The sequence below is a fragment of the Ceratotherium simum genome, chromosome 1 (assembly GCF_057802395.1).
Source record: "Ceratotherium simum simum isolate JZ-2026a chromosome 1, ASM5780239v1, whole genome shotgun sequence".
Lineage (NCBI taxonomy): Eukaryota > Metazoa > Chordata > Mammalia > Perissodactyla > Rhinocerotidae > Ceratotherium > Ceratotherium simum.
The window spans coordinates 110,001,693-110,023,127 of record NC_141900.1 but is presented as its reverse complement, the minus strand read 5'-3'; the positions used below and the strand labels follow the sequence as shown (position 1 = coordinate 110,023,127).

Sequence of the window (21,435 nt, the reverse complement as noted above, 5' to 3'; positions counted from 1 at the left end):
TCTTTAGTGACTGACTTCTTTACTCAGCATAATCCTTGGTAGCTCCACCCATATTTTTGCATGTATTGGTAGCTCATTATTGCTTGTGTAGATAAACGACAGATTGTTCATCCTTTCTCCCTTGGTGGACGTTGCTGCATATCCTCTCCAAAATTTGTTCTTAGTCTTTTTAAGTTTCATCATTTTAGTGGGCATGAAATATGCCTAATGTGGTTTTAATTAGCCTTTCAATGATTACTAATGATATTGAGCATTTTTTCATGTGCTTATTGGCATTTTGTATATTTTCTTTTGTGAAGTTTCTGTTGAACTCTTTTGCCTATTTTTATTGGAGTGTGTTCCTTTTTATTGTTGATTATCGCTGTAGGAGTTTATATGTGTATATTCTGGATAAAAGTCTTATGTCAGAGGTTTTTGTTCTATGACTTTTTAAAAATATACTTACCTTTCTCCAATGAAATGCATTTGAATTGAGTGCCTTTGTTGAAAGTAGTTTAGTTAGAGTTATTATCATACCACCTCATGTAAAATGTGGATAAACCTTACAACAATGCGATCCCACTCGTGACTCTGTCCTCTGTGTCGTGTAGTTTACATCTACATGTGTTTTATAAACCCTATGTTAGAATGTCGTTAACTTTTCCTAACAATCAGTTGTCTTTGAGAGGAGCTAAGAGGAGAAGAACGATGGTCTTTTCCATGTACCCACCTCTGTACCCTTCTGGGGGCTTCTCAACACTTCCTGTAGCTCTGGGCTTCTGTCTGCCGTCGTTTCTCTTGGTATTTCTCATAGTGCAGGTCCTCTGGTGACCGCTTGTCTTAGCTCTTTCTTTATAATATGAAAGTGTCTTTCTTGCATTCTCGTCTTTGAAGGATATCTTCACTGGATACAGACTTCTGAATTATATGTTTTTTCTTTTAACACTTCAAATACGTCATTCGTAGGTATATTATCAAATATATGATTATACATATATTATATCAAATATGTCATTTTTACAAGACATTCATTATGTCTCATGACCTCTCTTTTTTTAAGAAGTCAGCCACTTCTGATATCATTTCGCACTACCTGTACCGTGTCTTTTACCTCTGGCTGCTTTTCAGACACCTTCATTACCTTTGGTTTTCTATGAGATGCTGAATGAGTTTGCCTCTGAGATGCCATTGCGTGGTTCTCTTTGTATTTATTCTTCTTGGGGTTCACTGAGTGCATTGAATCTCTAGGTTAATGCTCTTCAATTTTGGGAAGTTTGTGGAGCGTTGTTAGTTTTTTCTCCTGTCCTCTCTCCTTTCCCTCTTGGACTCCAATTACAGTGTGTCATGCCTGATATTGTCCCACACGTTCCTGAGGTTCTGTTCAGTCTTCTTCAACCTTTTTCACTCTGTTCTTCAGATAATAATAATTTCTATTATCTGTCTTCAAAGTTCTCCTCTATCCAATCTGCTGTTAAGCCTATCCAGCGAGTTTTTAAATTTCAGATTCTGTACTCTTCAGTTACAGAATTTCCGTTTGATCCTTTTTTATTCCCATTTCTCTGCTGACTTTGCTGGTATTGCCCATATTTATATAGCTCCTTTATGGTCCTTCTCATACTAATGTTGACTACTTTTCTCTTTATTTAATTTGAGTTTGTTTTTGTGTGTGCCCTCTAGAAGCACTTATTCAGAATCTCCTGAAGGACCTGAGAAAGCATCAGGTTGACGTGGAGAGTCTGAGCCCCCTGGACCTCGACGAGATGGCCCATGTGATTGCTAATGCCATGCAAGGTGTCGGTACAGAAGGGGAGCAGGAAGGAGCCGGGAGGGCAGCCGGAGGAAAACTGAGAGAGCAGGCAGACAGCCCGGAAGCAGCGCTCTACAAAGACAGCAAGAAGGATGGAGATGTGCAAGGTGAGCCTCCCAGCTCCTGGGTCATTTACCCTTGTGGTAGACATGGGGAGGGAGGAGCCACAGGTCTGTGGAGAGACTGCCTGCTTACCAAGCTGTAATGCATTCTTTCTGCTGGAGAGATGGGGATTTGTATTAATGATTTTTATCTGTTTGAACTTTTGCCTCTAAAAGCTTTCTTAACTGGCTAAGCCTGCCAGAGCAATTATGTTGAAAGGCAAATTGCTCTCTGTGAGGAGGTGTAATTCCTCTGTGCTGAGGTTTAGATTTAGAAAAAAAATAGGAGTGATAAGAAGAGTTTTTGTTTGGATTGTGCTGGTGTGTATAGTTAAATATTTGAATAATAAAGTGAAAGGGGTTTATTCGAATGTCTGTTTGAGGCTTACATTTACCCTCTGAGGCTGCTCCAGGGAGAGAGCAGAGATCCCCCACAACGCACACACATGCACGTGCACACACACACATGCACATGCACACACTGACACACGCAGCAGCTGGAACCCTTGGGTGGAGGGCCGAGCAGGGCAGCTTGATCTCCCCCAATGACTGGGCTTCTCCAGGCCTGATTGCTTCTCAGAGTCGTTGGAACTACATTAAAGCATCTGGCTCAGTGCTGCACACAGTAGGCACACAAAAAACACACGTGAAAGACGCCTCTTTCCTTCCTCTGTGGTTTGGACAAAGGTGAGCTTGGGAGCTGGAAGCATGGCTTGACATATAGTAGGATGCAGGAAGAGATCCCAGAACTCCACCAGGACAAGGTGTTATGATATGCAATCAACGATTAAAAGGATTAGTACCTATACTGAGCCCTGGGAGGGATCCAGAAGGTGCCAGGTGCCCCCAGCAGCAATTGTTCGGGCTTCAGAAGTGAGTTATGCACCCACTGTTGGGCATTGCAGGCAGGATATTTATTTAGAGAAATGACTACCACAGAAAAAGAATGAATTCTGAAGACGTCTTAACTTGAGATGGTTTGGGTTAGACGCTTCACTGTACTTTTTCATAACTATTAACTGCTCCTGGCACAATGGATTTTTCTTGCTGTGAGCTCACACTAAGGATAACACACAGATCCATGGAACTGGTCATGTAACTTATGACTGACTTCACATCTGTCGTTTAGCTGGCAAACCCCCTCATCTTTCATGAAGTTTATAGAGCACTCTTATTGTACTACAAGCAGAGAAGGTGTTATTTATAGTAGAAATTAGGCCCATGTCATTATGACTAATCTTCTGTAAGGAAGGGTTCTATGTGGTTGTCTTTTTACACGCTGTGACACTTTGTGATGACCTTCTCGACAAGGATTTTGATAATGCTCGTGTCTTTCACAGATAACAGAGTGCAAGACGATGATGGTAGAGTTTACGAAGAGGTAAGATGGAATGTTTTTGCAGGTTTGTTTCACATTAAACTCAGAGATGTATTGCTAATCTCTTCATGGCTTGGGACTGTTTATCAAATGCAAAGTTTTTTTTTTTCCAAAAAAGGATGGAAAAACCCTCATAATCCCAGAATTGAGAAAAGTATAAAGAGTACATACAAAATTGTGGATATTTAGATTTTGTTTTGTTGTTAGTGCCATCATGTCAATTCCCACTCCTAGTAACCCTGTGTACAGCAGAGTGGAACCCTGCCCGGTCTTTTTGCACCATCCTCTCACCTTCTGGCTCTCTATCAGACAATTCTCTGCTGTTATTCATAGGGTTTTCATGGCCAGTTTTTTCCAAAGTGGGTGGCCAGGTCCTTCTTCCTAGTCCTTTTTAGTCTGAAAGCTCTCCTGAAACCTGTCCACCACAGGTGACCCGGCTGGTATTTGACATACCGGTGGCATAGCTTTTAGCATCACAGCAACATGCAGCCACTACAATGTGACAACTGACAGACAGGTGGTGTGGTTCCCTGACCAGGACAGGAACCTGGGCCACAGTGAGAGCACCAAATCTTAACTGCTAGACCACCAGGGCTGGGCTATATTTAGATACACACTAGTATCTGTTTTCAGATTATATACTAATATTTATCCTTTACAGAAATATGAAAAATATGGTTAATACAAAGAAGAAGATAAATATTCCTTAGAATTTCCCTACCCAGGGATATGGAATGATAACATTGCATGAAAACTTCAGATGCCCACTATACATACTTGAGATTGTCCTGTGTGTACTGATTTTCGAGGTTCACTTAACCAGGACATTGACAGGCTCTAGATCATTTAGACCTGCACTGTCCAAAGTGGTAGCCATTAGCCACCTGTGGCTATTTGAACTTAAATTTAAATTCTTTAAAATAAAGTAAATAAAAAATTCAGTTCCTCAGCTGTGCTAGCCACATTTCAAGTGTTCTTTAGTAACATGTGGGTTGGATGGCACCAATATAGAACATTTCCTTCATTGCAGAAGATGCTGTCGGACAGCACTGGTTGAGAAGGCAATTTGAAAAAGGGCTTAGTCGGGCCAGCCCCGTGGCTTAGCGGTTAAGTGTGCGCGCTCCACTACTGGCGGCCTGGGTTTGGATCCCGGCGCACACCGACCCACAGCTCCGGCCGTGCTGAGGCCGTGTCCCACATACAGCAACTAGAAGGATGTGCAACTATGACATAGAACTATCTACTGGGGCTTTGGGGAGAAAAAAGGAGGAGAATTGGCAATAGATGTTAGCTCAGAGCCTGTCTTCCTCAGCAAAAAGAGGAGGATTAGCATGGATGTTAGCTCAGGGCTGATCTTCCTCACAAAAAAAAAAGAAAGAAAAAGGGCTTAGTCACAGGTAACACCCACCCACTGAGTGGTTTGTTGGTTTTTCCTATTACAGAACCTCTGCTTGTTATCACTAGTACACGTCTTAGGGATGCAGAAAATCAATTCACAAGCAATGACAATGAACTTATGTGGTTCTAGGAAACTCTGTTTTTGTGGTGTGAAAAAAAATTTTTTTGTTAGTACTTCTCTTGTCAGTTATCTTAGTGGTTTTTGGTTCAATGCCTGTTAGCAAGTAGGGGAAGAAAACATCAGCAATTCTTCGAAAAGTCCATCAAAAATGGTGGGATATTCTGTCTGAGTTGAGGAGGGAGAAGTGGGGTTTAAGAAACACTTTTCCTCATTTAGGAAGTGGAGGGTAGGAGATGAGCAGTGGCTGAGCATGGCTGGAGCGAAGGCTGTAGGGTCTCCATATGACACACAATTCAGCCAGATTCCCGAATCTGCCCTACATGAAGACCCCCAGGGCTTTTATACTACAAATTTTTCATCCCAGATGAGTCAAATTTTGATTCATTTCTCTGTTACTTGGTGTACATTTTCAAGCAATTTTTTCCAAAAGCGTATTTCAGTGTCATATTTTCTGAGCTCTTATTTATATAATAACATCCTTTTCTTCCTCACACGAAATACAGTTTAAGTGAGAATACTATTCTCTTTCATTCACAAGCCTGAGGACATTGTTCCATCCCTATTTGGTGACTGAAATGCTATGTACTGTCATCAGTCAGGATCCAAATTTGAGCAAATGTTTTCATCAAACTCCTATTTTCTTTAAATACTCCAAAACACAAAAGGAAAAGTTATGAAGAAGTTTTAGTCAAAAAGGGAATCATTAATTTCCTTCATAATCCTTCCTTAATTTCCTAAATAGATGTGTTTTGGTAAAGTGAGTTGTGAAATAAATACAATTTTCCTGTTTTTGTCTAATATAGTATTCGAGATGTAATTTCATAGTTAAAAAAAAGAAATACCTCACTGAATGAGCATAAAACTTTTGTTCTCACATGTATTAAAAGGCATCCTTTGACTCAGAATTGCATGTCACCTGGCTTAACAGTCCATAGTGGCTGTTCCACAGCCTCTGTCACCCTGTGATCTGCAGTGGCCGTGGGAGTCTTATGAAGGACTCAGGCAGACCCAGGAGACAGAAATGCTTGAAAGACAATATAAAATTTTCCAAAGAGGTGAATTTCAGAAAAAATAAAACATTCCAGTAGTTCATTGCATGATTTAAAAATTGTTTTTCTTGGAGTGACGTCAGCATCATGGCAGAGTGAGCTTTCCCCCTTAGACTCTCCCCGCTAAGACACAACAAAAAGGACATTGATATAGCAACAGCGGACATTCACACAACACAAAAGACATCTGAGAGACCCATGCAGCCTTATATCTGAAGGTGGAGGTGCTGGAACTCTCTGGAGGTAAGGAGAACTCCTCTCCTTCCTCAACGACAACGACCCTGGGACCAGGTCCGTGCGGCTCTCAGAGAGAGGGGGGAGGGGCAGTCCTACGTGGAAAGACTGTTGCTCTCCAAATTCTCTCACAGCCTGTGGGAAATTCCCATACAGAGGGGACTGAACTGTTGCAGAGGTGCCTTTATCAAGCTAGCACCCCAGGAGAGCAGATAGCAAGGGAAAAGGGAGAAGCCCCTGGGATCGGGCAGGTGAAAGAAAGAGCCCCTTGCCTCACCTGAAGCACAAGCACAGCCGGTTGGTCAGAGCATCTGCGGATCATGGCAGGCTCAGAATACACAACTCTTGACCCCCACCCAGCAGGAGAAGCTGCGACCAGATATTTTCAGAATGAGGAAAAATAAGCCCATGCCCTCAAGCAGTGTGCAAAAATATATTAAACCTCCAGATCAGAAGGAAAATAACAAACACCCAGAAATCAATCCTGAAGGCACAGAAATTTATAACCTAAACAACAGAGAATTCAAAATAGCTTTCATAGAAAAACTCAACAAATTACAAGAAAATACAGATAGACAATTGAATGAAATCAGGAACTTCTTCACAAAAGAGATTGAAACTATAAAGGAAAACCAATCAGAAATGTTGGAGATTAAAAACACAATGGAGGAGATAAAGAAAAATCTAGAATCATTAAGGAACAAAGCTGACAATATGGAGGAAAGAATTAGCAATATTGAAGATAGGAATGCAAAAATGCTCCAGATGGAGAAGGAGAGAGAATTGAGACTAAAAAGAAATGAAGAAATTCTCCGAGAAATATCCCATTCAATTAGGAAATGCAACATAAGGATTATAGATATTCCAGAGGGCGAAGAGAGGGAAAACGGAGCTGAGAGCTTGTTCAAAGAAATAATAGCTGAGAACTTCCCAAACCTGGAGAAGGAGCTGGAAATACAAGTGAATGAAGTCAATAGATCTCCTAAATATATCAATATGAAAAGACCCTCTCCAAGGCATATAGTAGTAAAGGTGGCAAAAGTCAATGATAAAGAAAAAATACTAAGGGCAGCAAGACAAAAAAAAAATAACATACAAAGGAATTCCTCTCAGGCTCTCAGCCGATTTCTTGACATAAACTTTAGAGGCTAGGAGAGAGTGGAATGACATATTCCAAATTCTGAAAAACAAAAACTTTCAGCCAAGAATACTCTATCCAGCAGAAATATCCTTCAGATATGATGGAGAAATAATAACCATCCCAGATAAACAAAAGTTGAGGGAGTTCATTGCCACAAGAACCCCACTACAAGAAATGGTCAAGAAGGCCCTTATGCCTGAAAAAAAAAAAAAAAAAATAGAGAGAAAGGGGATCCAAAGCTTTGAGCAAGGAGAAAAATAGGTAGACAACACTGGAAAAATTACAACTCTCTATCAGAATAGATTAGCAAACACTTAATTATAATGTCAAACATTAAGGGAGGGAAAACACCAAAAATAAATATAACTTCATCACTTTAAACACAAACTCACAGCACAAGATGGAATAAGTTCTGACAATAATAACTTAGAAGGGGAAGAGAGAAGGGATGGAATCGATTTAGTCTAAGGAAATAAGAGGCCATCAGAAAATGGACTGTCTCATCCACGAGATTTTTTTTATGCAAACCTCATGGTAACCACTAAACAAATAATCAGAACAGAGACACATATGGTAAAGAAAAAGAAAACTAAGAAAACCATCATAGAGAACTACCAAAGTGAGTTGGTAGTCCAAAACACATGGGATGAGAAACAAAGGAATGCAAAAGAACAGGAAAGTGAGCGATAAAATAGCAACATTAAGCCCTCATATATCAATAATCATTCTAAATGTAAATGGTTGGAATTCCACAATCAAAAGACACAGAGTGACAGGATGGGTTAAAAAGCAAGACCCAATAATACGCTGCCTCTAGGAAACACATCTCAGCTCTAAAGACAAACACAGGCTCAGAGTGAAAAGATGGAAGACAATACTCCAAGCAAATAGCAAACGAAAGAAAGCAGGTGTTGCCATACTTATATTAGACAAAGTAGACTTCAGGATAAAACGGTTAATGAGAGACAAAGTGGGGCAATATATAATGATAAAAGAGACACTCCACCAAGAAGACATATCACTTATAAACATATATGCACCCAACACAGGAACACCAAAGTACATAAAGCAACTACTAATAATCCTAAAAGGAGATATCAACAACAACACAGTAATAGTAGGGGATCTTAACACCCCACTTACATCAATGGATAGATCATCCAGACAGAATGTCACTAAGGAAATAGTGGACTTAAACAAAAAACTGGATGCAGTGGACTTACTAGCTATATATAAAACACTCCATCCAAACACAGCAGATTACACATTCTTCACAAGCGCACATGGAACATTCTCAAGGATAGACCATATGTTGGGAAACAAGGCAAGCCTCTATAAAATTTAAGAAGGTTGAAATCATAACAAGCATCTTTTCCAACTGTAACGTTGTGAAAATAGAAATCAACTACAAGAAAAAAGTTGGGAAAATGACAAAGGTGTGGAGACTAAACAACATGCTACTGAACAACCAATAGATCATTGAAGAAATTAAAAGAGAAATCAAAAAATATCTGGAGACAAATGAAAATGAAAATACACCATACCAACTCATGTGGGATGCAGCAAAAGCGGTCCTGAGAGGGAAACTCATAGCAATACAGGCCAACTTAACAAACAAGAAAAATTCCAAATGAGCAACTTTAAATTACACCTAACAGAACTAGAAAAAGAAGAACAAACAAAGCCCAAAGTCAGCAGAAGGAGGAAAATAATACAAATTAGAGAAGAAATAAATGAAATTGAAACCAAAAAAAAAGTGGAAAGGATCAGTGAAACAAAGAGCTTGTTCTTTGAGAAGATAAAATTGACAAACCCTTAGCCAGATTCATTAAGGAAAAAAAGAGAGAAGGCTCAAATAAATACAATTAGAAATGAAAGAGGAGAAATTACAATGGATACCACAGAAATACAAAGAATTATAAGAGAATACCATGAAAAACTATATGCCAACAAATTGGACAATCTGGAAGAAATGGATAAATTCTTAGACTCATACAACCTCCCAAAACTGAATGAAGAAGAAATAGAGAATCTGAATAGACCAATCACAAGTAAAGAGATTGAAACAGTAATCAAAAACCTCCCCAAAAATAAAAGTCCAGGACCAGATAGCTTCTCTGGAGAATTTTACCAAACATTCAAAGAAGATTTAATACCCATCCTTCTCAAACTATTCCAAAAAATAGAGGAAGATGGAACACTTTCTAACACATTCTACGAGGCCAACATCACCCTGATACCAAAGCCAGACAAGGACAATACAAGGAAGGAAAATTACAGGCCAATATCGCTGATGAACATAGATGCAAAAATCCTCAACAAAACATTGGCAAACCGAATACAGCAATACATTAAAAAGATCATACACCATGATCAAATGGGATTTATATCAGGGACACAGGGATGGTTCAACATCCGCAAATCAATCAGTGTGATACACCATATTAACAAAATGAGGAATAAAAACCACATGATCATCACAGTAGATGCAGAGAAGGCATTTGACAAGATCCAACATCCATTTGTGATAAAAACTCTCAACAAAATGGGTATAGAAGGAAAATACCTCAACATAATAAAGGCCATATGTGACAAACCAACAGCCAACATCATACTCAATGGAAAAAAACTGAAAGCCATTCTTCTGAGAACAGGAACAAAACAAAGGTGCCCACTCTCACCACTCGTATTCAACATAGTACTGGAGGTTTTGGCCAGAGCAATTAGGCAAGAAAAGGAGTAAAAGGAATCCAAACAGGCAACAAAGTGAAACTCTTGCTCTTTGCAGACGACATGATTTTATATATAGAAAACCCTAAAGAATCCATTGGAAAACTATTAGAAATAATCAACAATGACAGCAAAGTTGCAGGGTACAAAATCAACTGACAAAAATCAGTTGCATTTCTATACTCTAATAACAAGGTAACAGAAAGAGAACTCAAGAAGACAATTCCATTTACAATCGCAACAAAAAGAATAAAATATCTAGGAATAAATTTAACCAAGGAGGTGAAAGACCTATACAATGAAAACTATAAGACATTATTGAAAGAAATCCATGATGACATAAAGAAATGGAAAGATATCCCATGCACATGGATTGGAAGAATAAACATAGTTAAAATGTCCATACTACCTAAAGCAATCTACAGATTCACCGCAATCTCAATTAGAATCCCAAGGACATTCTTCACGGAAATAGAACAAAGAATTCTAAAATTCATTTTGGGCAACAAAAGACCCCAAATAGCTAAAGCAATCCTGAGCAAAAAGAACAAAGTTGGAGGCATCACAACCCCTGACTTCAAAATATACTACAAAGCTATAATAATTAAAATAGCATGGTACTGGTACAGAAACAGACACACAGATCAATGGAAGAGAATCGAAAGCCCAGAAATAAAACCACACATCTCTGGACAGCTAATCTTCGACAAAGGAGCTAAGAGCATACAACGGAGACAGGAAAGTCTCTTCAATAAATGGTGCTGGCAAAACTGGACAGCCACAGGCAAAAGAGTGAAAGTAGACCATTTTCTTTCACTATACACAAAAAGTAACTCAAAATGTATCAAAGACTTGAAGGCAAGACCTGAAACTATAAAACTCCTGGAAGAAAACATAGGCAGTATACTCTTTGACATCAGTCATAGAGGGATCTTTTCGAATTCCATGTCTACTCAGACAAGGGAAGCAAAAGAAACAATAAACAAGTGGGACTTCATCAGACCAAAGAGCTTCTGCAAGGCAAAGGAAACCAGGATCAAAATGAAAAGACAACCCACCAGCTGGGAGAAAGTATTTGCAAAGCATATATCCGACAAGGAGTTAATCTCCGTAATATATAAAGAACTCACACAAGTGAACAACATAAAAATAAACAACCTGATCAAAAAATGGGCAGAGGATATGAACAGACATTTTTCCAAGGAAGATATACAGATGGCCAATAGGCACATGAAAAGATGCTCAACATCACTAATCATCAGGGAAATGCAAATCAAAACTACACTAAGATATCACCTTACACCCATTAGAATGGCTATAATCACCAAGACAAAAAATAACAATTGTTGGAGAGATTGTGGAGAAATGGGAACCCTCATTCACTGATGGTGGGAATGCAAACTGGTGCAGCCTCTATGGAAAACAGTATAGAGAATCCTCAAAAAATTAAAAATAGAAATACCTTATGATCCAGCTATCCCACTACTGGGAATCTATCCAACGAACCTGAAATCAACAATCCAAAGAGGCTTATGCACCCCTATGTTCATTGCAGCATTATTCACTATAGCCAAGAAGTGGAAGCAACCCAAGTGTCCCTCGACTGATGATTGGATAAAGAAGATGTGGTATATATATACAATGAATACCACTCAGCCATAAAAAAAAAGACAAAATCCTCACATTTGCAACAACATGGATGGACCTGGAGGGTATTACGTTTAGTGAAATAAGCCAGAGAAAGACAAACACTGCATGATTTCACTCATATGTGGAAGATAAACTAACACACGGACAGAGAGAACAGTTTGGTGGTTACGAGGGGGAAGGGGGCTGGGAGTTGGGCACAAGAGGTGAAGGGGTACATTTATATGGTGACTGACAAACAATAATGTACAACTAAAATTGCACAATGTTATAAACTATAATGACATCAATTAAAAAAAAAAAAAAGGCGTCCTTGGCACATTCTGCTTCATTGTGTACCAGCAGCAGGAGAGAACATTTGTTTTCTTAAGAAGCAGTGCTGGGTGTCTGTGAGGGCAATGTAGCCCAGTGATGGCATCTTTAACATCAATTAGACCTGAGTTAAGATTCTGGATCTGCTAGTCACTACCTCTGTGATCTTGTGCAAATTATTAACCTCTATAAGCCCCAAACTCTACAAATTAGACATAAAACTAGTACAGAACTCATGGGTTAGGGTAATAATTAAATGGGAATTTTCACAGAGTAGTGAGCACAGTGCCTGATATGTAATCAGCACTGCGTGTTGTAAGATAATATTCATCAGTCGGGATGTCAGTTAAGTGGTTCTGAGGACCCTCTTGTCCAGGAAACGGGGATCAGGATGGGGTGAGTATTGGCATGTGAGGACCAAAGATCCCATAGATGTTGTTAGGATGCAATTATCCCGGTGACTGTTCAACCCTGGTGCCTCAATTTCCCTGTGACCTGGGGGAGGTATGACAGTTCCTGAGTCACAGGGTTATTGTGAGGACTCAGTGAGTTCACGCATATGAGGCATATAGTGCTGAGCCTTTGTGCATTATGAGAACTGAGTAAATGCAAATAATCATTCTTGTTGTTACCATTAGGTGTTCATTGTTTCTATTGGGGCAGGATGGGGTCTCAGAATCACATGGGCTATTTTTTAAAATATAGATGCCAAAGACCTACACTGACGGTACAAAATCAGGCTTGAAGGAGTGTGTATGTGTTTGTGATAGAGAGACAGGCAGACAGAGACTGACAGAGAGAGAACACACTGTTAGGTGGTTGTGATACACAGTGCCCTCCTCCATTTTGTTGAAAATTTCTCGTCTAGATATAATTCTAAATACAGGCTGTAAAAGCTTTGCCTTCATCAACTGTTTCATTTCACATTGCTGCTATTATCCGATGTGGATGACTTTGTCACAAATGACCCTTCCATCGTATAAGTTGACGGTCTTTCTCCTAGACATCATCTCACATGAGTTTCCTTTCTGCTAGGTCAATCGTTTGAGCCTCAACCTCGGGGACTCCCTGCAGGATCCTGGGTCTCAATTCTCGCCTGGAGCCCCCGCTCTTGCGGAGTCCTTCAAAACAGAGATTAAGAAATCAGAGAACCCAGAGGCCTCCCTATCTTCGGAAGAGGAGAGTGCTGGGGTGGAGAATGTAAGGAGTCAGACCTACGTTAAAGAGCTCTTGGAGAGGCCCAGGGTCGACAGGTTTGGGGAATTCCAACGCCAGATTCCGGGGGCCTGGAAGGAGGGCCAGCACCTCCGAGCAGGAGCTCAGGGACGCCCCGGCGAAGGCCTGCGACTGGAAGTCCAGTCTTCTGAGGAGGAGTCCGGCTACATTGTGACGGACAATGAGTGAGTAGGGGCCCTGGTTGTTACCTCCTGGTGGCTGAGATCCGTGCACCTCACTGGAGTGGGGAATGCTGTTATTTTTGCCTGTCTTCACCGGGGACACGAGGGAAGGCGTCTCTGCTATTGCACGTGTGGGAGAGCAGCCAGGAGCCGGCCTGTCCCTCTTACCCAGTGTTGTGAGCTGAGAAGCTGAGCGTGAGGGCAGTTCTCCACAAAACAACCTGAGACCAAGCCCTTCCCAGCTCTTGGGTCTTGGCCTCGTCACTGCTGCTCAGACCACAGGGTTGTTGAAGCGGCGTTGTCTTCAGGTGAAGCAGTGGGGGGCACTGGAGGAGCAAAGCCTGGGCAGACGCTGTCGGCTGAGCAGTGGGTAGGACTGGAGTCTGCGCGGAATGCTGGCTCCATGCCTGTTAAAACTCCAAAAGTTTCATCTATTTCACACCAAGGTAGTCCGAGTATCAGGATATGAGTCATCCTTCAGAGGGAAAAACATGCCTCACAGCAACAGTGTTCAGTCCTTCCTCTCATTTTGATCGGAATGTAACAAGGGACAGAATTCAGCATCATGTACCCAGCAAGTGACAAGTGGTCGGCCCCATTTTTCAGGTCATCTCACTAATGAACCTGACATTTCACACTATGCTTTGTAAAAATGTTGTGTTTTCTTCGAGTAATGGAATTGGTGCTTCCAAGCGAAAAATATTTCTGGCTGGCCGCACACATGCCTGTGTGCATGTGTATGTGTGTCTACATGTGTTTGCATGTGTGTGCAGATATGTGAACACCCATATCTATATATAATTTTGCTTTTGCATTGTAGTGTACACTTACTTGTTCAGGTGTTTCTTCATTAGTTCAGAAGTCCATCATATTTCAGTGCTTGTTCACAGTGGCGAAGGGGCTGCGTCCAAGCCAGAATCAATCTCTCCTGCTGATTCTGCAGAGCTCACACCTCTAGACTGCAGATAAAATTCAATCCACCAGCGTGTGAGTTGTTGCTACACTGCAGACAGCAAATTTCATCAGTGAGAAGTAGTTGCATACCAGAGTTGGGCAGAAAATATTTGATTTTGAGCTCAAACCACAGACCATGTTTCAAAACCAAATTAAAATTTAAGACTCTTTTTAACTGTAGAGGATATTCTCACCTTTGTTTTTAGAGAAGTCCTCAGCAGCTGACACTTGAAGCTTGCACCAAACATTGACTCACTTTTCTTGAGGTCTTTTTTTATTAAGACGCGTCTGCCCCCTTCTGACCTCTTCACCTAGATGGTGTGCTCCATGTGTTCATCTCTGTCCTCATGGTCCTTTTCTTAGAACTGTAACTCCTAGTGGGTGTGTGTCTTTAGAATCATGTTTTACAGAGAAGGGCAGAGAAGAACTTGAACAGTCTGTCCTGCTGAGGGCACAGCTCTGTGCTATTAAAGCAAAGGTGAGATTTGTGATGCAAACCATTATACCAAGCTATTACTTACTCTAATTGTCAAAAACCCCATGTTGTGGATTTTTCCCTTCCATGGGAAACATTGCTGTGTTGTGCATGTGTGTCTGTGTGTTTATATGTGTTGTGTGTATATGTGCATGTGTGTATGTTATGTGAATGTGTGTGTTGTATGTGTAGTCTGGATGTGTCTCTGTATATCTGTGCATGTGTATATGTGTTATATGTGTTCATGTGTATTTGTGTGTGTGTTCATGTGTGTATGTATGTGTGTATGTGTTCGTGTGTATACGTGTGCATCTGTATGTGTATATGGGTGCATGTGTATGTGTTTGTTGTATGCGTGTATGTATGTGCGTGTGTATATGTGTTCATGTGTGTGCATGTGTATGTGTGTGCATGTATATGTGTGTTCATGTGAATGTGTGTATGTGTATATATGTGTGAGTGTGTATGCGCATGTGTATATGTGTGTATATGTATATGCGTGCATGTGTATATGTGTGTATGTGTATAGGTGTGTGTATGTGTGCATGTGTATGTGTAAATGTGTGTGTGTATATGTGTTCATGTGTATGTGTGTATATGTGTGCATGTGTATATATGCATGTGTATGTGTAAATAGGTGTGCATGTGTGCGTGTGTGTGTGTATGTATGTATGCATATGTATGTGTGTATATGTGTCTGTGTCATTACCCATGGTTCCTGCACTGCACAGCTGCTTTGGAGCCTTCTTCCTCCACCAGGACGTCAGTGTCATCGTGTCCTGTTACCCAAGGGCTCATTCCCAGCATGAGGCGAGGGTGCTTGTAGGCAGACCCTGACTGCTCCCTCGCCTGGGGTCCTGGGGCTCAGCTGCAGCTGAAAGGATGATGAGTGCCTCCATGAAAGTGCTGGGAAGAGGATTCTAGTCATTCGAAAGACTCTTCCAAAGGCACCCTCATGCCAGCGTGGGCAGCCAAGGACAGTGCAGTTTTTCTGGGAACCTCTGGAGCCAGACACTCCGTATCAACCGTTCTCTGCATCAGGGCCATCCGTGGAGGGACATGACCGTGCAGTGTGAGCAGTCAGCATTTCTGATGAGGAGAAACCATCCAACTGGGCATCTCCTCTTGCTCTGGCTGACTTCCCAGGAGAGAAGGAAGGCGTTATCAGGGTGGATCTTCTTTGCATTCAGAGTTTGTTTTCCTGTGGAGCTTTGTGGCTGTCCTCTGGGACGTGAGCATCTCCCTGCTGCAGCGTGGGTTACAGGACATCATTGTCTTATCTGGGTGGCTTTCCCTTTTTCTTCTCTTGCTGCTTCAATTGGATGAAAGATATATGGTGGAGATAATACAGCTTTATGTTAGTATTCTTACTGTTTCTCACAAGGCATGATGCACTAGAAGATAGATTGACATTTCTGCCTCTGTTATCAGATTAATTTATAATTTGGCATTCTCTGGGGCAAGATTTCACCAGATCTCAGCTTAAACCTTAATAGATCAACTATTAATTGACAAGAATTTGGTGCTATTCTTTACAAAAAAAGTGACTTTTGTATATTTGGTTGTCCCATAAAAAGGCAAAGAAATGTGACTTATGAGTCAGTGTTGTCATCAACACGCCTTCTCTCCATTGATGTTAAGGTGGGAGGATAGCATGGCTTAGCTCTGCCAGCTCCACTCTCTCTCCTACATGTTCTGATGGACAGGGTATGGTTTACATTTTCATCCTCTTTACAAACTAGACAGATTATTCAAGATTGGATGAAGGGCAGGACAGCCATCCCTGGTCCTCCAAGGATGATTTTAAAATTGTTTCAAGTTAGGCTGACAGGAAGAGATCAGAGGCTGGAAGGTGAATTTGAAGCAAAGGGGTCTGTTTACCTCTCAGCAAAGAAGAAACTGCCTTTTACATCTGGTAAGGAAATGCTTGAGAGACATGTGGCTATACTGGTGTGCTTGTCTTAACAAAAAGACTCCTCATGTTTGGGATATGTTCCTGTGGAAGGATGGTCTGAGCTGATGAGATGGTCTTTGGAGAGGTAACCATGGTCATAACATGTGGAGGCTGAGAAGCAGAAGTAAAGCGAGTCATGGATCTGATGTTGGCAACAAGCAGAGTTGCGTGGGAGAAGATCCTCTGTCACCCTTGGGACAGGGCTGCCCCAACAGGCTGTGGGTGGCTTGTGGACAAGGAAATAGGATGCGTGGTCGTTAGGAGCCCAGCAGTCCCTCACTGGAAGCGCTGGACTTCCTGCCGATAGGTAAAGCAGTGGTCTCCTGCTGATCTTTGCAGCCTTGGGTGAGTGAGCACAACCCACCCAGAGGCCGGCTGTCAGGGTGGGGATCCCACACCAGTCCTGTGATTCAGGCAGTTACTTATCTCCCTGGGCTTGGTTTCCTGTCTCTAAAGTGGCGGTGATGATCGTGCACACCTCGAGGGGCTGTCGAGAAAGCGAACGTGATGCAGGAAGAAGAGTAGCTGGGACACAGTTCAGTAATGAAGTGGTATGAGCCCGAGAGCAATAACCAAAGAGAATGCAGCTCCTCCTGAAAGAGGAGACAATAAATGACCTGGAGTCAGGGGAGAAGGTTGGAAGGGGTGGGGCACAGAGGTCTCAAGGGGAGGTTGGCTGGGGGAGGGAAGTGCTGGAAATAGAGATGGGACATCTTTGCCACTGTCTCTGTGCTGCCTCTGACGCCGATCAATATTCTGGAAACAGACAAGTTGGTTGTTAGTTTTCCTCCTTCAGTCTTTTCTTACTACAAAACTTTCTTTCCTCTTGGGTAAGCCAATCAGGGAAACTACACCTGACATTTTAGTCTCCTAATTAACATGCTTATCGGGGCATGACCTGCTTCCCAAGCAGCTGTGCAATGGCGCCCGTTTCTGGCAGCACTGCGCTTCCTGGGGTCAGTCAGAACGTCTGATTAGGAGATGCGACCTAGACGTCAGGCACAGTTCTGACCTTCATCTGCTGGTGAAGTGTGAGGGTTTGGGGATCAAAAGTCTGGGAGAGAGTTCAGAAGTTGGGTTCTCCATTTGCCAATGGTGAATGGGCCTCGGCGAATGTGTGCCAGCACCAGAGGTTTGTGCGTGAGTAAGACCTGGCCTCACCCGAGGACAAACAACCCTTTCTTCCTCTCAGAAACTTCCTTCTAGATCATCCCATGGGTTGAGAATCAGGTTAGTTAGAGCCTTTAGAGTGGAGATTGCCCACACTCTTCCCATCACTCATTCTAAAATGTAAGCACCCATCTGCTCTGGAGTGACTTGCCAGTCTCCTCCGGGAGGCAGGTGGTGGAAGAGGAAGGGGTGTGGTCCAACCTTGGTTCTGGCACCACCTGCCCGGAGACCCCTGGCTGCCCTCTCAGCCCCCAGAACTTGGCGATTGAGCCCCTGGCACAGGGCCCGCCCGCCCACCTCCCAATGGTAGCCGGGCAGATGGGCAGGGACAGGAGTGAGCCGTCACGACATGGAAAAGGAGTGTGGACGGGTGTGATGCATGATCTTTCTGACCTTTTCCTTCCTTATTGGAGAAGGGAAATTTTAAGAATGTTGTGTACGGATTCTGTGTGTTCAGTGTCAGTGCAGATTTTAGTTCTTCTGCCCTGTTCTCAGACGATCTCAGGTGACGTGCTCTAACTTTTTGTTCAGAAAATACAGCTGCCACCTCTATTTGCCGTCTTTCCTGAATGTCCCTCCTATGTCACTGTTCATCTCTTTAGTTTGTCTTGAAAGACTCTCTTTAGCATGATGGATTTATCATCATTTGAGATTTTAGGTGGATGAGGTATAGCCCCAACGAGTAAAAATGGTCATGGTTGCTTGTATATTAAAAAAATAATAAGAAAAAAGAAACAAAAAATTTTCCAAAATCTAAGCTCTTGACTGCTTAGTTGGTGGTTCTGGGGAGTGTCAGTGAGAAGAACGGTGAACAGTGGTTTTCAAGCCCCAGATCCTGGCCAGCTCCGGCCTGTCTGTTTCCTATCAGCCTTTCTAGACTTGGGGTCCCACCTATAAAAGTGGACAAATGTTTATTGAGTGCCTGCTGTAATGAAGACACAGTGAAGGTTCCCAGAGAAGGAAAGATAAACACAGTATAATTTTTCCCTTAAGGAAGTCAGACATCTCCCAATTTAACTTAGTGGGTTGTTTTGAAATTCAGATGAGGAAAGTACCTAAAAGTACATGGTGAGAGTCACAGAAATCTAAGGTGTCTGTTTTATTGATAGAGGGTGGAAATAGTTTTAACCGAGTGGGTCGCCAAGCCCATGAATTAAAGAATCTCAGAATCCTGTATCATAGCTTGAACGAAATTTTTATTTATAAACTTCTCGTTCTTGACCCTAGCTCCACTCTCACTCCTTCTGTCAGTCAGTTACAAAATTCCATCTGCTCAAACTCAGTAGCTCCTCTCCGTCTACCCTATCCTCTGTGTCACCAGAGGCCTTGGTGCTGCCTGGTGCCAGTGACCTTCTCAGTCAGCCCTTCCTTCACCTCATGCAGCACGTGGTCTGGGGGAGATGCCGCCCATACTCGTGCTTCGGGGACCATGTCCACGAGGCCTCTCCCCTTGGATGTATAAAAAAAAAGGAACTCAACTGGAACTCAACATGGTGGACGCAGAGTCCCCCAGTGCCGTGCTTCCTCCTCATGTCGGTGCCTCGGTCAGCACCAGCACTGTCAGTCTACCTCTCTTACCTCCCGCAGGTCCAGCTACGAGGACCTCTCCACCTGCCCTCTTCTCCTCCCTGCCCCTCTCCATCCTGCTCCAGGTCACTGCCTCTCTTGCCCTGGTTACTGCGGGGGCCTCTCATGGGTCTCTCTGCCTCCCCTCTGTCCTTACTCAATCTGTTACACACGTTGCACCCAAAGAGCACTCTCTGTGCCCTAAATCTGATCACCTTCTGCCTGTAAGACCTTGCAGTTACCTTCCACTGCTCCTAAGCGAGAGACCCAGGCTCCTAATGTGGCCCCAGGCCTTTCGGGCTCTGCAGACTCATCCTCTCCCCATTTCTCTTCCCTCTGGGTGCTCGGCCTTTCTGCTTCTGGAATATGCAGAGTTTATGACAAGAAGCCTTATGTTTGTTCCTCTCACTCTGAAACGCTCCTCCTCTAGTACATGCTGCCCCTTTACCTCCTTCTTGTTCTTCTAATGTTTGCTAAGGGGCCACCTCCTCCGTGCAGCCTTCCTGATTCCCCAGGCTCTGTCAGGGTCCCTCATCAAGTACAGCTCTGCCCCTTCCTTCCCTTGAGCGCCTTACTTGGGCATGCAGTGATGCATTCCTGTGGAGAGTTATTCCTCTATTCTTGCTCTCCTCTACCAAGTCAGGGGCCATGTCTGTTTCTGCTCAGCTGCATCCCCAGCCCCTACCGAGCCTGGCTCCTCAGAAGGCACTGGAGGGTTTCTCGCACCATTAACCTCCCGCCTGCTTTCTCTGCACCCGTGCCTCCCTCCCTGATCCACCCGTGTGCTGCCATCAGATGACACGTTCTGCTCTGGGGATGTTCAAGGAGCCCACTGCTTGCACCTTGGTACATCCCCAAGGCCCCAGCTTGAAGACAAGGCCCTTCACACCCCACCTGCAGCCCACCCAACCTTTCCACATCCACTTCTGTCACTGTCACCAGGAGCCCACCCTCCAGCCACACCATCTTCCCCTTTCACGATTCTGACTTGGCCCGAGCTGCCCTTCTCGCCTGGAAAGTGTCTCAGTCCTCAGCAGTCAGCCAGAGTGGGACTTTGGGAAGCTTTCCCTGCAGTCACCTGGAGACCACTGATACGATGGCGTGTTACACTTACTGAGTCACATGCCACCTCCTTCATGCAGACGTCATGCTTCCTGTGGGGAGGGGCTGCTCCGTCTTCTCCCAGGGCCCAGCACACGTCTGGATGTTGAGGAGTAAGTGAATGAGCGGGGAGGCCCTTCTGGAATAGCTGGTTAAAGAATCAGCAGGTATTTTTCGCCCATGGTGTGGACTTTTTGGAAATTCTAGGAAAATGTACATAATTGACGTGAAAGTTCTTCCCAAGGCGATTTGAGGATCAGATTGTGATAGAAATCCAAAGTCACAGAATTGATTCTTTAAAAGCACCGGCAGCGAAGCTTTTGCTTCTAAATAGAGGTTCTGTGTAGAAACTCCTCTAGATGTTTCTGTTCGAAGGCACCACACCTGGCCACCTCAGAGCTGCTCTAAAGGAAGGACTTGGTGTCCTGAGAGCATCCTCTGAGGCTGCACTCCAGGTGCCTGGGCAATTGTCCTGGGAGCCCACCCATCTCTGTCTCCGAGGCCTTGGGCTCACGGGCTTGGCTTGTCCCTGGTAATGAGATGCAGCCACAGAGGGGGTGCCCAGTCCAACAGGCTTTCCTTGGCTGTTCAGTTTTGTATTTTTCATGAGGCAATGGGTTGGTTTTTTGCTCTTTCTTGTACAGAATTTTGAACATAAACAAAAGCAAGATAATGACCCAGGCCAAAAACCCAGACAACCTTGTCCCACCCACACCCCAGCTACTCCCACACCTCATGCTGCTTGAAACAAATCCCAGTTACATTGTCGTATAAACACTTCATGAAATATCTCTAAAATATAAAGATTCTTTCTTTTTAACATACCACAATGCCATATCACTCCTAAAAAGTAACAAAAATCCCTAATATTATCAAATATCTAGTCTCTGTTCAAATTTCTGGTTGTCACATCAGTGTCAG

The 21,435-nt window shown here is 43.0% G+C and overlaps 1 protein-coding gene across 2 annotated transcripts in view; it reads left to right on the top strand.

Moving 5' to 3' along the window:
* The window catches only part of PTPRN2 (protein tyrosine phosphatase receptor type N2), a 915,358-nt gene that overhangs the window by 353,944 nt on the left and 539,979 nt on the right, over positions 1-21,435 (top strand). For both annotated transcript variants that reach the window (XM_087433803.1, XM_087433800.1), the window contains exons 7-9: positions 1,657-1,893; positions 3,228-3,268; positions 12,933-13,297. In XM_087433803.1, the coding sequence (XP_087289929.1) occupies positions 1,657-1,893; positions 3,228-3,268; positions 12,933-13,297 (643 nt within the window). The remainder of the gene's footprint in view (positions 1-1,656; positions 1,894-3,227; positions 3,269-12,932; positions 13,298-21,435) is intronic.